Genomic DNA, 21,623 nt, shown 5'->3' on the forward strand with positions numbered 1-21,623 from the left:
ACATAACCCAGGGTGTTGAAATGGTACTGAGAAATGGGCAGTTGGTGGGATCATGGGTCAAAACACAAACAGACTTTCCTTCCATAATTTTTAACTTACCATGTTTTCTTAATTTCTGATAACATAGAGTATCATGGTAAATTTATGATTTAGTAGAGTAATGGTATTACATATTATTCCTTTAAGAATATCCAGAAAAAGTACATATAAACTGAATTGAATGGAATGAACCAGAAGTCGTGGGCAGTCGTGGGCTGGAGGTTAGGGATCTGGCCCTGTAACCAGAAGGTTCTAAAGCAGGAGTGTCTGATCTTATTTGATGATAAGAGTCAGAGTGATTGCAGGTTTTTATTCCAACACGACAGCAACTGATTAAACAAGTGGAATCAGGTCAACAAAACTGGCAGCCACATTGGCCCTTTGCAGATAAGATTAGACCCCCTTGTTCTAGAGTCTTTCAGTAATCTGACACAGGCATGGCATACCAAACAGCTGACCTACTCCTTCCATCAAGAAGGGGAAAAACTGAAACACTCCTTACAACAAACCTGCAGTGAGAACGGCACTAGCAGTATTATTAGGTTAAGAGACGTGAAAAGCTGAAGGAATGTGTAAAGCTTGACACACTAACCTGATCATCTGGAGGAGACTGTTGTGAAGGATGTGACTGAGAAGGCAGAGATGGTGCAGCTGTGTCGCTAACTAGGCTAGCTACTGTAACTGATGTTAGCTAGGTCCAGAAACAAATAACATGTTGGCATCATCCACTGAGGGGAAAATACTTTGTGTAGGACACTAAGTCCTCATCAGTATCCACAGATTAGCTCTGTTTTTGAATAATTAAAGACGTTCCTCTGCCTGATTCTATATATATTTATTTTGCTGTTGCCAAAAATGGTAAGCACTGCCATTATATTACATTGTTTTTGTCCAAAGTTTACTGTTTTTTCCCATGTTTTTTTTTCTTTCTTGCAGTTAACAAGATATCTTACGGATACTGCAATATCAAAAATAGTCAGAATGCCTATCCCTTCTATTGTTTCATAAAAGATGCTAAAAGATCTAGTGTACAAGACAAGTCCTCCAACTATCTGGGATAACACAGCAATGATCTAACATCACCTTCGCAACCACCTGAGATTCCATTGCAATGGCCTTGCCAAACCTTAGCAACCACCTGAGCTACCATGGCCGTGGCCTAGCAACATCTTAGCAACCACCTCGGATAACATAGCAGCATTATAGAAACCACCTTGGATTTCATAGCAACAGCTTTGGCAAACCAACTGAAAGTCCTGAAATCTGGAGATGCTGCAGCCCCCCAGGACCAGCACTTAGCACATCCCTGCTCTCATTAGCTCACTTTGACAGTGGAAAGTAGTGAAACAGAAACTTTTCTTTTATGTGATGTTTCTTAGATTCTTAGTCTAGCAGTATGTGTCTCACTGAAGCAGTCTACTTTACGTCTAACTGGAAATTCTGCAGGAAGATTTAAGTCTGCATGGATGCAAACTTGCTGTCAGAAGGTTTTTTACTTCACACCGTTATTGACTTTAAGATAGCCTCCACTATGGTGAGCCCTCCATGTGACCGAGGCAACTTGTTTGTACAGAGGGAAAGGGGCTGGAATGAGACTGGCAAAGAGACGGTCATAGGCCAGCCTTAGCAGTACAGCAAAAATGTGACTTCATTAGTTTAGTGGTCACAGACCTCAGAACATCCACACTGAGCCTGCAATCATGGTGAGTTTACATGATTTCTGTGTTTACTAGTGCTGCTTAAATAAGGTTTAAATGTTATCAATAAATCATTTAAAGTCAGGGTACATTGATGGTGACCGTCGTTTACAATGTAGCTGAGAAATGTACAAAAAAAACAAATGACTCAAAGAGAGTAAATATAATTCTGTAGTAATGAACGTGATATAAAGCATAAGGATGAAATTAAAACACAGAACATAACAATTCTCACACAAATAAAATGAAGAATAAAAAAAGTATAAAACTCAAATAAAACGAGAATAAGAAAAGAAAGAAATAAAACTAAAGTAATAATGCTAAAATACTATAAAATCCTAAAAATCAACTAAAAACTAAAATCAACAAAAAACAGTTGATGGTTCAGTAAAGGTGGTTAGAGATCAGACGTTCAGCAACTCTTGATACTATAATCAAATAACTGAATTATTAAATCAGCATTGAAGGCTCTGAAAATCAATGTATTTTTTTTAAATTCAATAATCAGTGGTCGCAGCAACATTGTTAATATGTAAATTGAATAAGACTGGCCCCAGGATTTAACCTTGTGGAACACCTTTAGATGTAATACACCGAAAATGTTGATTTATTTAGGATCATTTGATTATTTGTATATAACAATATGCACAGAAATGACCTCACAGTTGTCCACATAGTGGGTCTAGGACATTCCTAATCTTGTTTGTGATGGAACCTGTTTGTGATTAACCTGTATATTTTGTTGTCTTCCCTGCTGTAACACACGAATCAGTGAATCAGATCATTAGCAACCCCATTCTCAGTCGAAATGAGTGTGTTAGAGCAGGAAAAAAGCTAAAATAGTGGGCCAGACCCTGTTAACATAAAGCTTCTAAAAGCCCAGAGTGCTGATCTCATTATAAATAAGTAAGGAATCTGATCCCAGGTTGGCACTGATATACTGAAAAGCTTTATGAATATAGGCCCTGCTTTGGGAACCTCTGCTCTAGGCCAGTTGTTCTTATTCGGAATGACCTGTGCTGGGGTTCCCAAACTTATTTCATCACAAAGATGACACTTAAATGGTAGAGTGAGCATAGCACTGAGCACTCTCTCTAGCAGTGAAGATGATCTTAATTCTAAGATGGGAATTCAGGCTTTGTTCCTGCAGAAATCAGAAGCAGGAGCAAGAAAACAGTTTGAAATCCAGTTATGTCAGTGAAAATAATCCATTTTAATGAAACTGGATTTTTCTCACATTGGAAAGAAAATTGCAGTCTTGCTACTCATACCAATAAAAAGAGTAGAACAATGCAGTTCATTAAAACATAAAAATTCTCCAGACAGAGTGCGGAGGTGTTCGTGAACTCCGTTTGTTTACATGTGTTTTGTTCCTGTGCTGAAGAGGTCAGTGTTCGTGGGGTTGGTGCTGTTTGCTCTCGTTCCTCTGAATGATGCCGCCTGCTTCATGGCGTTGCTGAAAGGAGGTATCCAAAGAGTTGTGCCCTGTTATGTTCATGTCGGTTTATATTGTGATGTGTTACTAACTTCTGAGCTTTGATAGGCGCCACTCATTGTCAGGACCTCTTAGATAAGACCTGGCATCCTGTGGGATCCTCCTGGACCAACAGCAAATGTGATCAGTGTGACTGCAGTGCTGATGGAATGCGCTGCTGTAATGGGTAAATAAACCAAAGCTGTCAATGAAATAACTAAATTATTTTTGCACTCGGGTTTTGTTCTAAAAATAATGATATGTACATCCTTTCTTTATCCTAAATGATCCTAAAGGATCCATGTCCTACCTGTTTTGGGCATGTTATTTTTACCTTTGTGGTCCTCTTGAAGTGTTTGTGTGTTCTTCAATAACACCTAAAGAGAAAATGCAAGAATGTAATAATGTAATGAAAACAGTTAAAACTGTGTTGGAGGAGTGACTAGAGAAGGTCTCCATCCTCAATGTTGATTGATACACACACACATATCATTCCACCAAATTAATTCAAAGTATGGTTGAAAACACATTTCGGACTTGGAAATTAGACTAAAATTGCTTTGCTTAGACTGTCACTGTACCTTAATTATGTTTATTTTATTAAAACAAATGGTTGAACGTTCCATTTTATCACTAACAGCAATCCTAACACTCCTGAAACTTTACCAAATGTTTCAGTAGTGACCATTTTAGATGATTTTGAGCACAACTTAAAAATGCTAGCCAGTATATGACTAGAAACACAGCTTAGAACAGTTGTACACATACAACCATTCATGAAAACACAAAACAGAACCACAGACAATATGTTTCAGCAGTGACCATTCTTAATGTTAATTTTCAGATTTTAGGACATAACTGCTTTAAAACAGTGGGATCTAACTGCTCACTATGTGGCCATGAGGGACTGGGATGCAGTCTCACTTCCTGCTCTAAAGTGCAGGGGTGTGACTGAAATAAGGCTCTGACCATGGACTAAAATGTTTTTGTTTTTTGGTAGTGACATGAAAATGTGGGACTGTGGCATTTTCTCATGATCATTTTATCTATATTTAACAGTTTAGCTGCCAAATACAGCAAATAGAAACTTTTTGATAATAGTTTTATGTAGCACCAAAAAGTTTCTTCTATTGTTACAAGAATGATATCGTAACAATATAAGAACGCTTTTTGGTGCTATAGTTAACATTTTAATGATTACAGTTTAAGAGAAGACTTGCTTTAGATGCAATTTGACCCCAAATCTAAACAATGACTGCGGGGACTAAAATCACTCCCATCTTTAGTGTCTTAAAGTTATAAATGTTCAGTGTAATTCAGATGCATGTTAAAACGTCTTTGTCCATTCTGTGAGATGAATGCAAATTGAAAGCATAATTTTTTTCAAACACTGGGCCTCATTCACCTGCCATTAAGAAAAATTTCCAGTTTTCATGAAGATTCTGACATTCACCAATGTTTTCATATTTGGGATTTGTTCTTAGGTAAGAACAGAATCTACACACACTCTTAAGCACAGAGGTGTGTACAATTCTGCGGTTCAAGGACACGTCATAAATCTGACGTAGACTTTTTTAGGACCTTTCTCAATAACACACTTAAGAAAAAACTTAGGAAGATATTGTTGAATGAGGCCCAAAGTCTTTTCATTTTCAGTTCATCAAAATGCATGTGGTGTTCTGAAGTACTCAGATTTTCTATGCTGTTTTTCAGATTCTCTAAAGTTCTTTATGAATTTCTTTTTTTTCCCCAGAATGCCAACGGTGCACGTTACAGGTGACTGCACAGTGGTATACGATTATGACACCTGTACATTTGATGTCATTCCTAAGAAAAACGGCACAGTTCCATGCACTGCCATGAGCTCTGGAAAGTGAAATAAAGTGAAATTGGTGTAAAGAAAAGAAAGCCGAATTCAGTAATTCTACATGTGAGATAAATTTAACCAAAACATTCTTAATAATGAAGGTTGATAACTGATACTGAGTTATTTCTAGCTAGCTGGGAAAACTGTATAGCTAAACTGCCTTAAAGATGTGTACTACAATCTTTAGGACCTTAATAATGATGGTGGATTTGTGGCATATTAAAGAAAATATTTCTATTCTGCTCCTTTGAGTTGTCATTCCTGCAACAATCCTTTAGACTGTAGTAAGATCACTGTCAACTCTGAAATCCACAGCATGATACTCCCACCACCAAACTTTACTTTAGGTATATCTGGACATTGAATCAGTTTTGAAACACAAAATCCACAATACCAGTATTTTAAATTATTTATGCAATCACACTTTCGGCAAGAGCGAGAAGAAAATCCACTTTTTATTCAATAAAATCAATCTAGTATTGTATTATTAGTAGTATTATTTGTGTAAGGGATAAAAGTTACAGGTTAAAAACATTGTGAAATAATACATGAAAACATCTCCCAAAGTGGAAAGGTTACAAACAGAGTTTCTGATAAACTTTTAAAAACAAATATTGGTCAATCATGGACGTTGTCACCAACAAAATTACTTTTAAAACGGATTTTGGACATTGATTGACGTTAATAGCCAATGCCGGCAGTATGATTGGGTTTAGCAGCCCCAAGCCCACACATGAGATCAAGTTTACTTGTAATATTGAAATGTTAAAGAAAAAACTGAAAGAGATATTAAAGTAAAAGAGAAATGAAAATTTGATCAGTAAGTGTAATTGTGAGGTGTTTGCTAAGTGTTGCTCCCTCTTGAGCTACCAACACCAGTGCCAGTTCTATGTAATAATCGACATAAGCAGCGGCTTAAGGCCCTGCAACTCTCAGCTGGCAAGCTATGTTATGTTAGCCATGTTTACCAAACTTGGTGACAAAAGCATTAATTATGCCCAGCAACGGTCACTTGATTATTGAATGGCGTTTTCTCCAGTGCCCTGAGAAAATATTTTATTGCACTGCTAATTGGTTAAAGGCAGTGCACTAAATCTGATGAAGAATTAGGTTGTTATTGGAATTCAGGTTGTTGTAAAATGATTTTTGAAGTCATAGGCCAGATGTGGTAGTCTGACAGCCCTGCTTAAAGGAAAGTATATGAAATACTGACAGCAAAAATGGGTACTGCAGTCCAAATTCTAATTTTCTTCTAAATAGAGAGTCTGCCCCTGCCCCCTACTCCCAAGACTCAATGCTTATGCGGGTTGCCAGGTTGAGGACACTGAACTTACACAAACAAGTGCAATGTTAAACTTTAACAATGGCAAGCGATGACAAACAATGACAATTCATGCCCTGTATCTAATGTATACATTTGCTCAGTTTTTTTTATAACTCTGTCTATGTTGGCTAGATGGCTAGATGCATGGCTGGCTATATACAGTAGCCAAAGCTAAGCCCAGAGCCAACTGTCCAACTGTCCACTGCTTCAAAAATACTGGAATGAGGCTGAAGTCAGCTTTTTTGATGTTGCCAGTTCTACCTTAGATGGTGCCACAGTTGCATTTGCACCTCAGGCTGTTTGCTGATTTCTGGTTTGAATTTGCCCATTCGACTTTAAATGGTGCAGCAGTTGCATTCTGGCGCCTCAGGCTATTTGTGGGATTGTTGTTCTAATTTTCCCATTCCACATTTAAGATGGAACTGGAAAATACAAACAACAAGCCAGTGCAATTGGAAGTCAACTTCAGCCTCTTCTGCTTTGGTAACCCAGCTGCACGCAGACCAGATTATGAATGCTAGTACTCAAATGTTGAAATCACTTAAAATGTCCATCCCTGCTGAAAAATTAGGTAAGGTTAACTAACTTCAGCTGAAGTCTAGTGCTTACCTGTTTTGGACATGCGTCTTAAATTCCTTGAGGGCTCTAAACGGACTGTCTTTCGAATGCATCGGCAATATTTACTCGCATTTTACTGCATTTCTGGTCATGCAGCTTTTTATACGAAGGCTTTTTAGGTCAGGATGAAATTTGTTTGGATGCTTCCATGGCTGCAGCACACCGTGTTTGCCTGCTTATGCGTTACATAACCCAGGGTGTTGAAATGGTACTGAGAAATGGGCAGTTGGTGGGATCATGGGTCAAAACACAAACAGACTTTCCTTCCATAATTTTTAACTTACCATGTTTTCTTAATTTCTGATAACATAGAGTATCATGGTAAATTTATGATTTAGTAGAGTAATGGTATTACATATTATTCCTTTAAGAATATCCAGAAAAAGTACATATAAACTGAATTGAATGGAATGAACCAGAAGTCGTGGGCAGTCGTGGGCTGGAGGTTAGGGATCTGGCCCTGTAACCAGAAGGTTCTAAAGCAGGAGTGTCCGATCTTATTTGATGATAAGAGTCAGAGTGATTGCAGGTTTTTATTCCAACACGACAGCAACTGATTAAACAAGTGGAATCAGGTCAACAAAACTGGCAGCCACATTGGCCCTTTGCAGATAAGATTAGACCCCCTTGTTCTAGAGTCTTTCAGTAATCTGACACAGGCATGGCATACCAAACAGCTGACCTACTCCTTTCATCAAGAAGGGGAAAAACTGAAACACTCCTTACAACAAACCTGCAGTGAGAACGGCACTAGCAGTATTATTAGGTTAAGAGACGTGAAAAGCTGAAGGAATGTGTAAAGCTTGACACACTAACCTGATCATCTGGAGGAGACTGTTGTGAAGGATGTGACTGAGAAGGCAGAGATGGTGCAGCTGTGTCGCTAACTAGGCTAGCTACTGTAACTGATGTTAGCTAGGTCCAGAAACAAATAACATGTTGGCATCATCCACTGAGGGGAAAATACTTTGTGTAGGACACTAAGTCCTCATCAGTATCCACAGATTAGCTCTGTTTTTGAATAATTAAAGACGTTCCTCTGCCTGATTCTATATATATTTATTTTTTTTGCTGTTGCTAAAAATGGTAAGCACTGCCATTATATTACATTGTTTTTGTTTTTCCCATGTTTTTTTTTTTCTTTCTTGCAGTTAAGATATCTTGCGGATACTGCAATATCAAAAATAGTCAGAATGCCTATCCCTTCTATTGTTTCATAAAAGATTATAAAAGAGCTAGTGTACAAGACAAGTACAAAAGTAATAAAACTAAAGTAATAATGCTAAAATACTATAAAATCCTAAAAATCAACTAAAAACTAGAATCAACAAAAAACAGTTGATGGTTCAGTAAAGGTGGTAAGAGATCAGACGTTCAGCAACTCTTGATACTATAATCAAATAACTGAATTATTAAATCAGCATTGAAGGCTCTGAAAATCAATGTATTTTTTTTTACATTCAATAATCAGTGGTCGCAGCAACATTGTTAATATGTAAATTGAATAAGACTGGCCCTTGGATTTAACCTTGTGGAACACCTTTAGATGTAATACACCAAAAATGTTGATTTTTTTAGGATCATTTGATTATTTGTATATAACAATATGCACAGAAATGACCTGACAGTTGTCCACATAGTGGGTCTAGGACATTCCTAATCTTGTTTGTGATGGAACCTGTTTGTGATTAACTTGTATATTTTGTTGTCTTCCCTGCTGTAACACACGAATCAGTGAATCAGATCATTAGCAACCCCATTCTCAGTCGAAATGAGTGTGTTAGAGCAGGAAAAAAGCTAAAATATCCAGTGCAGTGGGCCAGACCCTGTTAATAAAAAGCTTCTAAAAGCCCAGAGTGCTGATCTCATTATAAATAAGTAAGGAATCTGATCCCAGGTTGGCACTGATATACTGAAAAGCTTTATGAATATAGGCCCTGCTTTGGGAACCTCTGCTCTAGGCCAGTTGTTCTTATTTGGAATGACCTGTGCTGGGGTTCCCAAACTTATTTCATCACAAAGATGACACTTAAATGGTAGAGTGAGCATAGCACTGAGCACTCTCTCTAGCAGTTAAGATGATCTTAATTCTAAGATGGGAATTCAGGCCTTGTTCCTGCAGAAATCAGAAGCAGGAGCAAGAAAACAATTTGAAATCCAGTTATGTCAGTGAAAATAATCCATTTTAATGAAACTGGATTTTTCTCACATTGGAAAGAAAATTGCAGTCTTGCTAGTCATACCAATAAAAAGAGTAGAACAATGCAGTTCATTAAAACATAAAAATTCTCCAGACAGAGTGCGGAGGTGTTCGTGAACTCCGTTTGTTTACATGTGTTTTGTTCCTGTGCTGAAGAGGTCAGTGTTCGTGGGGTTGGTGCTGTTTGCTCTCGTTCCTCTGAATGATGCCGCCTGCTTCACGGCGTTGCTGAAAAGAGGTATCCAAAGAGTTGTGCCCTGTTATGTTCATGTCGGTTTATATTGTGATGTGTTACTAACTTCTGAGCTTTGATAGGCGCCACTCATTGTCAGGACCTCTTAGATAAGACCTGGCATCCTGTGGGATCCTCCTGGACCAACAGCAAATGTGATCAGTGTGACTGCAGTGCTGATGGAATGCGCTGCTGTGATGGGTAAATAAACCAAAGCTGTCAATGAAATAACTAAATTATTGTTGCACTCGGAACAAAAACTTTTACCATTTTTGTTGGCGATATGAGGTTTTGTTCTAAAAATAATGATATGTACATCCTTTCTTTATCCTAAATGATCCTAAAGGATCCATGTCCTACCTGTTTTGGGCATGTTATTTTTACCTTTGTGGTCCTCTTGAAGTGCTTGTGTGTTCTTCAATAACACCTAAAGAGAAAATGCAAGAATGTAATAATGTAATGAGAACAGTTAAAACTGTGTTGGAGGAGTGACTAGAGAAGGTCTCCATCCTCAATGTTGATTGGTTGGTGAAGGTTGACATTTTAAAATACATAGCTTGCTCTTTTTGTAATAACTCTGGAGAATCTATTGTTCACTTATTTTGAAAGCGTAAAAACTGCAACGGATATTGAAGTTGGGTAATTTCATAAACCAAAAAACTGACATGTTTTTTAAGCTAACAGTTGAGTATTTACTCTTTTGAATATGTAAAATGTAAATTCCAATAAAGTATTTGATATTTTTCAACCGTATGCTATCAAAATTGTATATTAATTCAAGAAAATGTGCCAGTTAAATGCCAAACTACTGTATTTTTAGCACTTATTATTTTTTTGTGATGTACTGTACTGTTTGTGCTGGTATGTTAATTATGTCCTCAGTAAAATTTTAAAAGGTTGACAGTTTTACAGCTTAAACTACAAGAGTGCGTGTAAATCATAGACTACGTTGCTGCATCGGAAACACTGTTAACAATGAAAAGAAGCAGATTAAAACATTCTCAGCCCCAGTTTAGACATCCTGCACTTTTGCATCTACTTCACCTTATTCTGAAGATCTTCCAGAGCAGATGCTCCAGATGAAAAGTGTGACTTTTACTTGACCTTCTTTGGATGTTCTGTTCTTTGATATTTTCTTTCTTTCTTTTACAGATTGCCATCTGTGTGGTTCACTAAAGATTGCACTGTGGAGTACAATTATGACACATGCACATTTGAAGTGTTTAAAACGAGCGACAGGACTGCTCCATGCTCTTTCAGCGCTGTTGGAAAGTGATAAAAAAAGACAGCAAGTGAAGGCAGAGTTGAGCGATTCTGTACGTTGGTGGAGATAATGAATCTAACCAGCACTCAGAGCTGCAGCACACGGCAGTAGTGAAGTGCACAGTGATTTACATTCAAAAGCAGAAGTATTGTAGTCCTGCTGCAAAATATAACTATAGCCATTAATGATCGACTGAAGATGCACATGTAAAGTACAGTGTAATAAAACATTCCCAACTTTCAGTTATTCTCCAGGGTATACTTTCGTTTTTCCATCATACAACCAGATCATATAGCAGATTATTCAGTAACTGCATTAAATAAATGTCATTTTTAAATGTTTTTTGTAAAAGCTCCCCTCAAATGAACAGAAAATGTGTTTTATGATCACATATATTGCTATATGCTTACATTTTACTACCGAAACACAAAAATCTTAATTGCTCTTCGTATTTTTTATCAAATACATTTTTACAGAGCAGATCACTGAAGAGACGCCGTCTGTTTATAGTTTATAGCCCAGATCTGTGGAGAAAATGGGAAGTGGGTCGACTTTCAGTAGAAAACAAAATTGTGAGTTCAGCTTCTTTTATTATAAGGGTTTAAAATGATATCACCATCTATCTGACTGGAAAGAAGAGTTACAGCCTCAATATGACGCCCAGCTTCTCAATGTAGCTTATGAAATATGAAAGTTATGAAGAACATGACAAAGTGTGTTTTGTAACCACGGGTGGTCCCAAGGAGTTTAAAAGGTTAAAATGCTGTACATCTAACCTGGCTTACGGATAGTGTACAACCTGGAAGATTTTATAAATGCATGCAAATTTATGGCACATTAAAGCAAGAATCCTTTTTGGCTTTTTGATGTTGTAGACATTGTGACCCCTGGTTCCCATCACCACCACTGTAAAGACATCTGAGTCTGTAAATCTGCCTGTAATGCATTTCACATCAAACCGCACGAAATGACTATTTACATCTTACTCCAATTATGCAGAAGTCTTGAGAAGTTGGTGGAGTTCCCCTCTTAAGGTCACACATTCAAGCTCTGTTTAGGCTGAAGATGGTCAGTGAAGTTCAGCACCAGTCTGGGATCTTTAAGAAGTATGAGGCGGGGTAGCACAGCGGAACCGTGAAACCTAAGTTCTCCTGATAATGTCAGAGTACTGCCTCCTCCTAGATTTTCATCACAAACCCCCATGTGGCCTAGATGGACACTGTATGATCTCCACATGTAGGGTAGGGGTCAGTGTGCCACAGTCTAACATGACTAAACCAGATTAGTAGAAGCAGATGAGATCAGTATGAGCAAAACAAGCGTGCTGTGTCTGCTAAGAACCTACACATTTAAAACAGACGGTTCTTCAGTGAAGGAAATGGTTCTATTTACAATCATGAGTTCTATACAGAACCATTTGCATGTTTAAAATAGCTCTCTGCTTGGTGAAATGGTTCTTCAGATTGACGGAGAATGTGCTGTATGAGGTTCTGTATAGCACGGGTTCTGCTACTGTGACAATGTCAAGCTTGTCACAATAGAGAAGAACCCCTTTTGGTGCGATACAGTAGCATTTTCAAAAAGGATGTAATGGGTTCTATATAGAACTCATGGGTCTAAATAGAACCATTCATTTAGCTAAAGAACCCTTGAAGAACCATCTTTTTGTGGTCAACTTACACAACGAACATAAAGCAATACTTGTAACAAAACGGATAAACACCTCAGCACACTGTCCTGGTTCGTACTTACTGGTGATGTAGCAGTGTTTGGTATCTAACATCTACATCTGGAACAGTAAAGGATTCGCTAAGGCGCCGTTAGCTTTAGCTGCTAGTGTTAGCAAACACAGCGGGCCCCTCAGCGGGATTAATACTAATAATACAGCTGTACCTGCTATAGAAAGCTGGAAAACGGGAAAGTGTGAGTAAAACTGATTGTGTTCTTTGGTACATTTGATATCACAGACTCAAACACAGCAAGATTTTACCGTACCAACGACTGTTATGTTTATCTTTATCATAGAATAGCCAACCGTTATACTTACAAACATTCTGATTAGGTCTATAAAAACGCTGTTTACTTTAAATCACCGTATTTGATTTATTGTCATCTCATTTCAAACATGAATCGTGGTCTTGGTAGCGATGAAGAGTCGATTCTTCGACTCCAGCATGTCTGCCAGTGAGAGAGCGGCACTGTGGCTCTTTTCAGTGAGTCAGATCAATCAGCTCAGCTCACCAGAAAGACTCGACTCTTTTAGCTGCTTAACGGATCGTCAACATTCATCAACAGACAAGAGTTAAAAATGAGAATAACTGGCGAGAAAGGCCTGGAAAATGGAAAATAAAGAACTAACGCAAAAGCCGGTGTTGGGAATAATGAGGGGAGGAACCGTTTCATTATTTATTTTTAAAAATGCGAGTGAGCTCCCTGCGATGACCTAAAAGAGTCGACTCAAAGCACTCCCCTCGCGAACTCTCGGCCAGCGACTGCGAACGCTGAAATGCTCACAGTCGACTCTTCGATTCAGTCGACTCCGTGTTTTTTGGCTGTAACGGACTGAGGTGTGTGTTGAGTTTGAGCAGAGCGAGTTTGTTCATCTGCTTTGGACATGTGTTGAGGAGGAATAGTGGATATATTGGGCAAATAATGTTGGAGATGGAGAAGGTTTATGGATGTAGAGATGGTTGGTGTGAAAGTAGAGGAGGCAGTGGATAGGGCAAGATGGAGGCAGATGATCCGCTGTGGCGACCCCTAAAGGGAGCAGCCGAAAGAAGAAGAGTTTGTTCAGCTTTATGCTTTATTTAGCTTTATGAGGATCTGATAAACACGATCTCAACATGTCCAGGAGAACCAAACTCATTTCCTCCATGATCAGAGCTGAAACTCGGATCCAAAACGGAGACCAATCGAAAAACAACAGTCAACAATATTTTTCACAGAACGTTGATGAAATTTTGTGCTGTCCTTATTGGAAAGTCTCTGCACTTGTACGGTCTCTGATGTAAACTGACCGTTGGTGCTGGTTTTGTGGTCTTCATGCACATAGCCGTTCAGGAGGGGATATCATTGCCAGCACGTGAATCAACCACTGGTCACCGGTTAAACCAAAGGCCAAAGCACATTACACAACCACCAGAAACCAAAGGAAACACTTAACGGTTTATGTAGGGTTTTTCAGCAGGGATACATTCAAAAACTTAAGTTTTAGCCTAAATGTAATGCCTGGTTTAAACCTGCTTAAGGGAAGGTTTTATTCCTGCACATGTAATTTAAGTGTATGCATTAAGCTCCCATATTAAGGGTCATTTAATTGAGCTCTGTGTGTATGTAGCCCATTAGTTTACCCAGACCACATCAGCTGTAGTTCGTGTAATATTTACCTGTGAATGTCTCTGCATTTAAACCAAAGTTTGTTTTTTGGCCTAAAGCTAAAATATAATGTTAGCCCGATGCAAATTTATCACATATTTATTGAGAGCCCACATAAAATGACTGAAGTATCAATTAGCCTAAAACTCGCTAAGGAAAACCAAAAGTTTGTGTGAATCAATTTCATGAATCAATGCAATTTTAGTTAATTACAGTTCTGTCTCCATGTGTTTATGGGTTCAAATTGCCCACCAAAAACTTCCTTGAAATATCTGAAGTCTACGTGAATCACGTGATTATCATGCATATTGAACTTCCACTGACGCGACTCTCTCTTTCCTGTTTTAAGTGTTCTGCGTCGAACGGTGTCCATGTGGAAACACCACCGGAACCGTTACCCTCCGTGCTCAGAACCATTTGGCCCTGCGGTGGAAAAGAGGCCAGTGGCAGAAGACCATATTCCCCAGAGCGACTAGAGCTAGGCCTTCAATTTAGGCCAGAACACTTAACACTTACTACAATAATGCTAAATTCTGCTACCGTCGCTAGGAGATTCCACCTGTGTGTCAGCGCTAACAGGGATTCAAATTAACATAATCTGGCAGTTCTGGATTAAACAGAGATTATGTCTGTCACAACCAATATCTGTCTCTTTTGCCCAAGGTCTGGACATTTATAAGAAACTCTAATATTATCTAGAATATTACTGTAATCCAATATCTTCAAAACGAATTCACTTTATTAAGCATCAAATGGCAAGATGGTTCCCGGTCAACCACAATGGAAAGAACATCTCAAAACATCCCTTTTTATTCCCCTCTGGGGCGATTCCATACCATTTTAAGTTAAGTGATACTTTTTTAATCCCACAAACGGGGAAATTCCACCTCTGCATTTAACCCATCTGTGAAGTGAAACACCACATACACACTAGTGAATACACACACTAGGGGGCAGTGAGCACACTTGCCTGGAGCGGTGGGCAGCCCTATCCACCGTGCCTGGGGAGCAATTGAGGGTTAGGTGTCTCTTGCATAGCTCTCCATACGGCATCTCCACTCCACATACGTAAGAGTGGACCTCAGCTATAACTTAAACTGCTCCCTTCTGTGCCAGCCAATGTTTAATTTATTGATTACTCATCAGGGAATGTTTAATCAGTAATGTGATAGTGGCCTGAGGTTAGCCATATTGACGTGCAGAACTATTTTGACTTTTCTGAAGGTGTTGATGACAGAACTGTAGCACAAAAGCGTACAATTGGCCAAAAAAAGGAACATTTCTGTGTCGTGAACACAGTGACTTCAGTTTTCTGAAAGCTGAGGCCAGAGCATCAGCCAGGCTAAACATCAGGCGTGGGTAATGCTGAGGGAAAGTGGAGTGGTCGAGACTGTGGGCCGCTCGCGCATTTGTTGGGGGAAGTCCTGAAGCCACAAAGCAGCTGTCAGGTGAAAGGTAGGGATAAGCTCAGATATATCCTGTTTACTACCTATTTTTATGAGCAAACACATGTGACGTTTCAGGTTTTAAAGCTGTGTATCTACTTATAGCCAGTGTGGCTGCAGAATTTCATCCCAACAAAGCAGAAACTCACATGATAAATTGTTTGAACAGCTCATTAAACAAGTGGAATTATGTGAGCTCCTGCTTGTACCTGCATTCACACAGGTCCACTGTGGATAAGATCAGACTGCTCTGTTTTACCTATGCTCATTGTCTATTTTATCAGCTCCACTTACTTTAGTGGTCAGGACCCCCATGGACCCTCACAGAGCAGGTACTGTTTAGGTGGTGTGTCATTCTCACCACTTCAGTAACACTGATGTGGTGGTGGTGTGTTGGTGTGTGTTGTGCTGGTACGAGTGGATCAGACACAGCAGTGCTGCTGGAGTTTTTTAACACTGTGTCCACTCATTGTCCACTCTATTAGACACTCCTACCTTGTCAGTCTACCTTGTAGATGTAAAGTCAGTGACAATAGCTCATCTGCTGTTGGCTGGATCATTTTGGTTGGTGGAGTATTCTGAGTCCAGCAGTGACACTGAGGTTTTTAAAAACAACAAAACAGCTTTGCTGTGTCTGATCCACTCAGACCAGCACGTCAGTGTTACTGCAGTGCTGAGAATGCTCCACCACCTAAACAGTACCTGCTCTGTGAGGGTCCATGGGGGTCCTGATCACTGAAGAACAGGGTAAAAGGGGACTAACAAAGTATCAGAGAAACAGATGGACTACAGTCTGTAACTGTAGAACTACAAAGTGCAGCTATACAGTAAGTGGAGCTGATAAGATGGACAATGAGTGTAGAAACAAGGACGTGGTCATAATGTTACGCCTGATCAGTGTGTATATGTGTAAATGTAATATCAGTGGGACATAGTTGGCACCCCAATCATGGCATCACAATTCTCATCTTCCCAAGCATAAATGATGCATGAAAATGTATTTTTACTAGGATAATCTTCAACACTGTTGGGTGTCAAACAGATAAAACAAAGGATAAATGAGCAATGGCTGATTGTAAGGACTTGTGGAATGTAAAGTTAGTGAAGACCGCTTGAGAGAACAAGATATTGACTAGGTGAGCAACAAAATACCTGGGGAACTGTGCTGGACACCAGCCTGATGTAGGGTGTATACGTGGAAAAAAGTCAAAGCAGTTTAGTTTATATCAACCTTTATTAAAGTCATTTTGATTGGATTAACATGAACTTACAGAATTACTGACGTCTGCCCTTATTTTCTGTTCTCTATTTCTCTTTCACTTTATTTCACTTTCCTACACCACTGTGAGAGCAAGGAATTGAGTGGTCCTCCTTTTTAACCACTTTAAATGTACATGTGTGATAATTGTACTCCACAGTGCAATCTTCAGCAAAGTTCAAAATTGTTGGAAGTCTGTAAAAGAAAGAAAGAAACAATAATAATAATAATAAAGAAAGAACTGAACATCCAAAGAACATCATGTAAATGGGGCTGAGAATGAATTAACTCCTTAAAATCCCAGGCTTATTACATACTAAGGCAAAATTGCTGAGTTATTCTTAGGTTATGGAAGTGTGTAGTGAACCGCTGGGCCTGCCGGATGGCCCTGGACGTTTAAGAGGTTAATCTGCTTCCCATTGTTTTCTGTGCAGCAGCATAAACCCTGACTTAAAGGCACTCCTCCAGTTTAAGTTGGAAAACTGTCAACGTTTGAATTTAATTTTATTTTATTAGTTTTTATCATTTATTTTAGATTTTTCAAAGAGGTTTGTAGTCGACCTTTAGCTTAATAAACATGTAAGTTTTTCTGTTTATGAAAATCATTTAAATCCAAAATTCATTACAATCTCTACATTCTCAAAATAAGTGGATGATAGATTCTCCACAGTGAGCAAGTATTTCCCTGTTTATTTCAACTGTCAACTCTCACCCAGTAAAAGTACCATTAATGGCTGTTTACCATTATTTACCATTACTTGCCTGTGTAGCCAACATATTAGTCAATCCCAGCAAGATACGCTAATTATTAAATGCATATAATCAGAGTCTCATAACTGAGTGGTGACTACCCTCATTTTCACCATAAAGCATAATCAATGCTTTATTAATGATGACTGATTGTCTCATTTTCCGTAATTGGGGTGGTCAGAAGCATGGCCATGCCTCATTTCAGGCCAGCATTTGGTTATGCCTCTGGCCCCCCCTATGGATTAGATTTTACACCAGAATTGGTACACATGCTAAGCCAAAACTGCTGAACGACACTTGATATTTCAGTACAGATGCAACTAGTGAGCATCCCGCTGACCATTTTTGACCATTCATTTTTTTCACATATATAGGCCTGTATAATATAGCCTGCACATGTCTTCATTTCAATAACAAATTAAATAAAGTTAAATGAATGGAGAAAACCTCTGAGCATAGTTAGCTAGATAGCAACTGATAGATAGATAGCAACTGTTTGAAAGAGGTTTTGATTGGCTGATTTTTTAGTTACTCCCCTCATGAATCCAACAGACTCTACTGCACTAGTGCAAAGCTGCTGTCTGCTGCTTTGATTATGGGACTACTCTGTCCTCTCTACACACTTCTATAGTTCCTGTAGTGACTGAATAATAAGCCTTAGTGTGTAATCCGCCTGGGATATTAAGGGGTTAAATGACCCATGCAGTGCAAAAATGAATTTTCCTCACTTTACAAAAACAACCTCCGTTTCTATGACAACACAAACTCATGACTTTTAAATATGTCTAACTATTCAGCCTATAACAGTTCCCCTCATTCACAGTGAGTGTTTGGGCTGCTTTTTGAATGAGGCACAATAGAGCGCGACCAACCGTAACAGAGATCACATACATATCAGTCTTAAAGGCAGTGTAACAGCCTGTTTAAATGCAAGGGATAAAGAGGTTGGTAGATGGTTTTTTGGTACATGGAACAAAACTAACATTTTTAGCAAGATTAAAAAATAAAATGCAAGAAACATTTACAATATGGATCCATTAAGATTTCAAAGCACATTCTGTATTTAGTTTTTGTAATGTAATTTGTATGTACATACAAAAAAGTACCTTTGCAGTAGAAGAAAAATATTCAATGTAAGTTAATGAAACAAGACTATTCTAAGTCACACTGTGTCAAAATTTTACCACAATGTAAATGCCAGCCTACAATTTCAAATTATGTAAAAAAAGTAACAGATAAATAGTTTTGTTCCTACTGAAACAATAATTTAGTTACTTCATTGACAGCTTTGGTTTATTTACCCATGACAGCAGCGCATTCCATCAGCACTGCAGCCACACTGATGACATTTGCTGTTGGTCCAGGATGATCCTATAAGGTGCTGGGTCTTATCTAGGTTATCCTGACAACGAACCTCACCTATAAAAAGTCAAAAGTTAGTAACACATCACAATGTAAATAAGAGCATAACAGGGCACAACTCTTTGCATATGGATACCTTTTTTCATCCTCTTCATCCAGCAGGCTCCTTCATTCAGATGAATGAGAGCCAACAGCACCAACCCCACCAACACTGACTTCTTCAGCACGGACTTTGGAACAAAAAGCAAGTAAACAAATGTTAACAAACACATCCGCACTCTGTCTGGAGAACTGCAGTCTTGTTGATTGTTCTACACTTTCTATTGATGCAACTAGCAAGATTGAGATTTCCTTTTTAATCAAAGGTCCAGTTTTATTAAAACTTTTTTCACTGAGACAACTAGATTTTGAATTAAGATCATCTTAACTGCTAGAGAGAGTGTTCAGTGCTATGCTCACTCTACCATTTTAGTGTCATCTTCGTGCTGAAATACTTTCGGGAACCCCAGCACAGGTCATTCCGAATAAGAACAACTGGCCTGTATTCCTCAGATTCCTCATTTACTTACAATGCAGGAACACATCGCTGTTGTTGGAAAAAAACCTCGTATCTCGTATCGTAAAACGAATACTTTATTTTTAATGTAAGCCAATGGAAGCAGACTTTTTTCCAAGTCATTCTGGGTCGTTTCTTTTAGTCCCTTCATCATGAAATTTACATACAGTGTAAAGGACAACAGGCATTTTCAGATTATGTTAGAAACTGAAAAATGACAAAATTGGAGATACATGTTTTCTTCTGACAGCAGTGATATCCTAGATTAGCACTCTGGGCTTAAAGAGGCTTTATGGATACTGGCTCCAGCAAGCTGTGCTGCACATTCTAGCATTCTTCCTGCTCTACCAAACCCATTTTACCTGAGAATGTGGTTGCTAATTTGATTAGTTGGAACACATGTGGGTTAGAGCTGGGAAGACACCAAAATATGCAGGTTAAAGGTTACATGACAACCAAGATTAGGAATCCCTGTCCTAGACCCACTAGGTAATTTCTATGTTTATTATTATATGCATTATATACATATACTCAAAATGATCCTAAAGAAATCAATAGTTTTGGTGTATTTCCAAGGGTGTTCCACAAGGTTAAATCCTGGGGCCAGTCTTCTTTAGTTTATATATTAACAATGTTGCTGATTCCTGTACAGGCAGCAAAAAAAAAGTAGTAAGATGTAGCATTTTGATTATTTGATTGTACTATCAAAAAAAGTCACTGAACTTCTAATCTCTGACCATCTCTATTCAGCCAGCAATTGTTTTAGTTCATTTTAGTTGATTTTTAGAATTTTCTAAAACTCTATCATTACTTGTTTTATTATTTGTTTTTAGCTTATTCTGTAGTTTTATTCGATTTTTATTCTACTCAGTAATTTTGCTTATCTTGATATTAGTTTATACTCTAAAGATATATTTAATTTTCTGTATTGTTAAAACTACATCATTATGCTTTATATCACTTATTTATATCTTTGTTACATGGTTATTATTACCGAATAATATTTACTTTCGAGTCCCTTGTTTTTTTGTTCAGTGCTCAGCTGCATTGTAAATGAGTCATCTTCAATGTCACATGACTTTAAATAAAAGTTATTTAATTTATATCAAGAACATTTAAAACTCATTTAAACAGCACTACTAAACATAGAAATCAAGTTAACGTACCATGGTTACAGGCTCAGTGTGGATGCTCTGAAGTCTGTGACCACTACTCTAATAAACGTCAAATTTTTGGTGCACCTCCCATAAGGCTGGCCCCTGATAGTTTCTCCTCCAGTCTCATTACAGCATCCATTTCCTCTGTCTAAACACTCCGCCTCCACATACTGGCGGCTGTCTTCAAGTCAATAGCGAGGAGAAGGAGTGAACTCAAAACACGTCTTACAGCAAATGTACCTCCTTGCTGACTTGATTGGTTTTGCAGAAGTTACAGTTAGACAAATACAGTAGGCTGCCTATTCAGCCATGCAGTCTTCAGAAACATGCAAATAGAGTAACATATAAAATAAACAAATTCAATCATTCAATTTAATTCAAATTCAATCATAAGTAATCAAAGAACCATCTAAGAAACATCAGAGAAAAAAAAGGTGCCAAATTGGGCTATCGGGAGCAGGAGCATGGGAAGATTTCAAGATTGTTTAACTGCAACTGATGAAACAGTTAGCTTGTCAAGGCTTCTGCTGTGTTATTCTGGGTGGATGCTAAGATGTTGCTAAACTATTGCAATGGAATCCCCCCAGGTGGCTGCTGAGGTGTTGCTGGGCCATTGCTACGAAGGTTACTAAGGTGTGGCTTGGCTGATACCAAAGTATTGGGACACAGCACCTAATTATTGAGTGTTTCAGCCACACTTATTGCTAGCAGGTGGATAAAACTAAGCACATAGCCTTGCAGTCTCAATAGACAGACACTGGCAGTAGAATGGGTTGTAACCGATGACATGGCACTGTCGCAGGATGCCACACCTGCCACAAGTTTGTGAAAGTTCTGTCCTGCTAGATCTGCCCCTGCCAACTGTAATTTCTGTTATTGCAAAATGGACGTAGCAACAACAGCTTCGTCCCAAAACCATAGATTGCACAAACTCACAGTGTCTATCCTCTGTTGAATCACTCACTAACAAGTTCCAAATTGCATTTGGAAGAAACATCAGCAAAA

General features: G+C 38.5%; 2 protein-coding genes and 1 long non-coding RNA gene across 3 annotated transcripts; 1 reads left to right on the forward strand and 2 right to left on the reverse strand.

The window, feature by feature from the left end:
- The first annotated feature begins 1,653 nt into the window (after nucleotides 1-1,653).
- Nucleotides 1,654-5,319, forward strand: LOC119262811 (beta-microseminoprotein-like). Its single transcript, XM_037536159.1, has 4 exons — nucleotides 1,654-1,742; nucleotides 3,121-3,202; nucleotides 3,280-3,397; nucleotides 4,964-5,319. The coding sequence occupies exons 1-4, from the start codon at nucleotides 1,740-1,742 to the stop codon at nucleotides 5,085-5,087; spliced, it is 327 nt and encodes a 108-aa protein (XP_037392056.1). The 5' UTR covers nucleotides 1,654-1,739; the 3' UTR covers nucleotides 5,088-5,319.
- A 3,866-nt stretch (nucleotides 5,320-9,185) lies between these two features.
- Nucleotides 9,186-9,878, reverse strand: LOC119262813. The gene is made up of 2 exons (XR_005129912.1): nucleotides 9,812-9,878; nucleotides 9,186-9,643 (listed from the first exon to the last, which is right to left on the reverse strand). It is a non-coding gene; the product is annotated as an uncharacterized LOC119262813 (long non-coding RNA).
- Nucleotides 9,879-16,750: 6,872 nt separating this feature from the next.
- Nucleotides 16,751-20,701, reverse strand: LOC108426675 (beta-microseminoprotein-like). Its single transcript, XM_017696332.2, has 4 exons — nucleotides 20,628-20,701; nucleotides 19,042-19,135; nucleotides 18,845-18,962; nucleotides 16,751-16,988 (listed from the first exon to the last, which is right to left on the reverse strand). Exons 1-4 carry the CDS (start codon nucleotides 20,628-20,630, stop codon nucleotides 16,862-16,864), a joined length of 342 nt encoding a protein of 113 aa, XP_017551821.1. The 5' UTR covers nucleotides 20,631-20,701; the 3' UTR covers nucleotides 16,751-16,861.
- Nucleotides 20,702-21,623: the final 922 nt, after the last annotated feature.

The sequence above is a fragment of the Pygocentrus nattereri genome, chromosome 29 (genome assembly GCF_015220715.1).
Source record: "Pygocentrus nattereri isolate fPygNat1 chromosome 29, fPygNat1.pri, whole genome shotgun sequence".
NCBI classification, from domain to species: domain Eukaryota; kingdom Metazoa; phylum Chordata; class Actinopteri; order Characiformes; family Serrasalmidae; genus Pygocentrus; species Pygocentrus nattereri.

Coding starts and splice junctions, on each gene's coding strand:
- LOC108426675 (XM_017696332.2), bottom strand. Junction 18,963..19,041: donor GATGAAGAGGATGAAAAAAG/GTATCCATATGC, acceptor GACTTTTTATAG/GTGAGGTTCGTTGTCAGGAT. Junction 16,989..18,844: donor GGAATGCGCTGCTGTCATGG/GTAAATAAACCA, acceptor TTTCTTTTACAG/ACTTCCAACAATTTTGAACT.
- LOC119262811 (XM_037536159.1), top strand. Junction 3,203..3,279: donor CATGGCGTTGCTGAAAGGAG/GTATCCAAAGAG, acceptor GAGCTTTGATAG/GCGCCACTCATTGTCAGGAC. Junction 3,398..4,963: donor GGAATGCGCTGCTGTAATGG/GTAAATAAACCA, acceptor TTTTTTCCCCAG/AATGCCAACGGTGCACGTTA.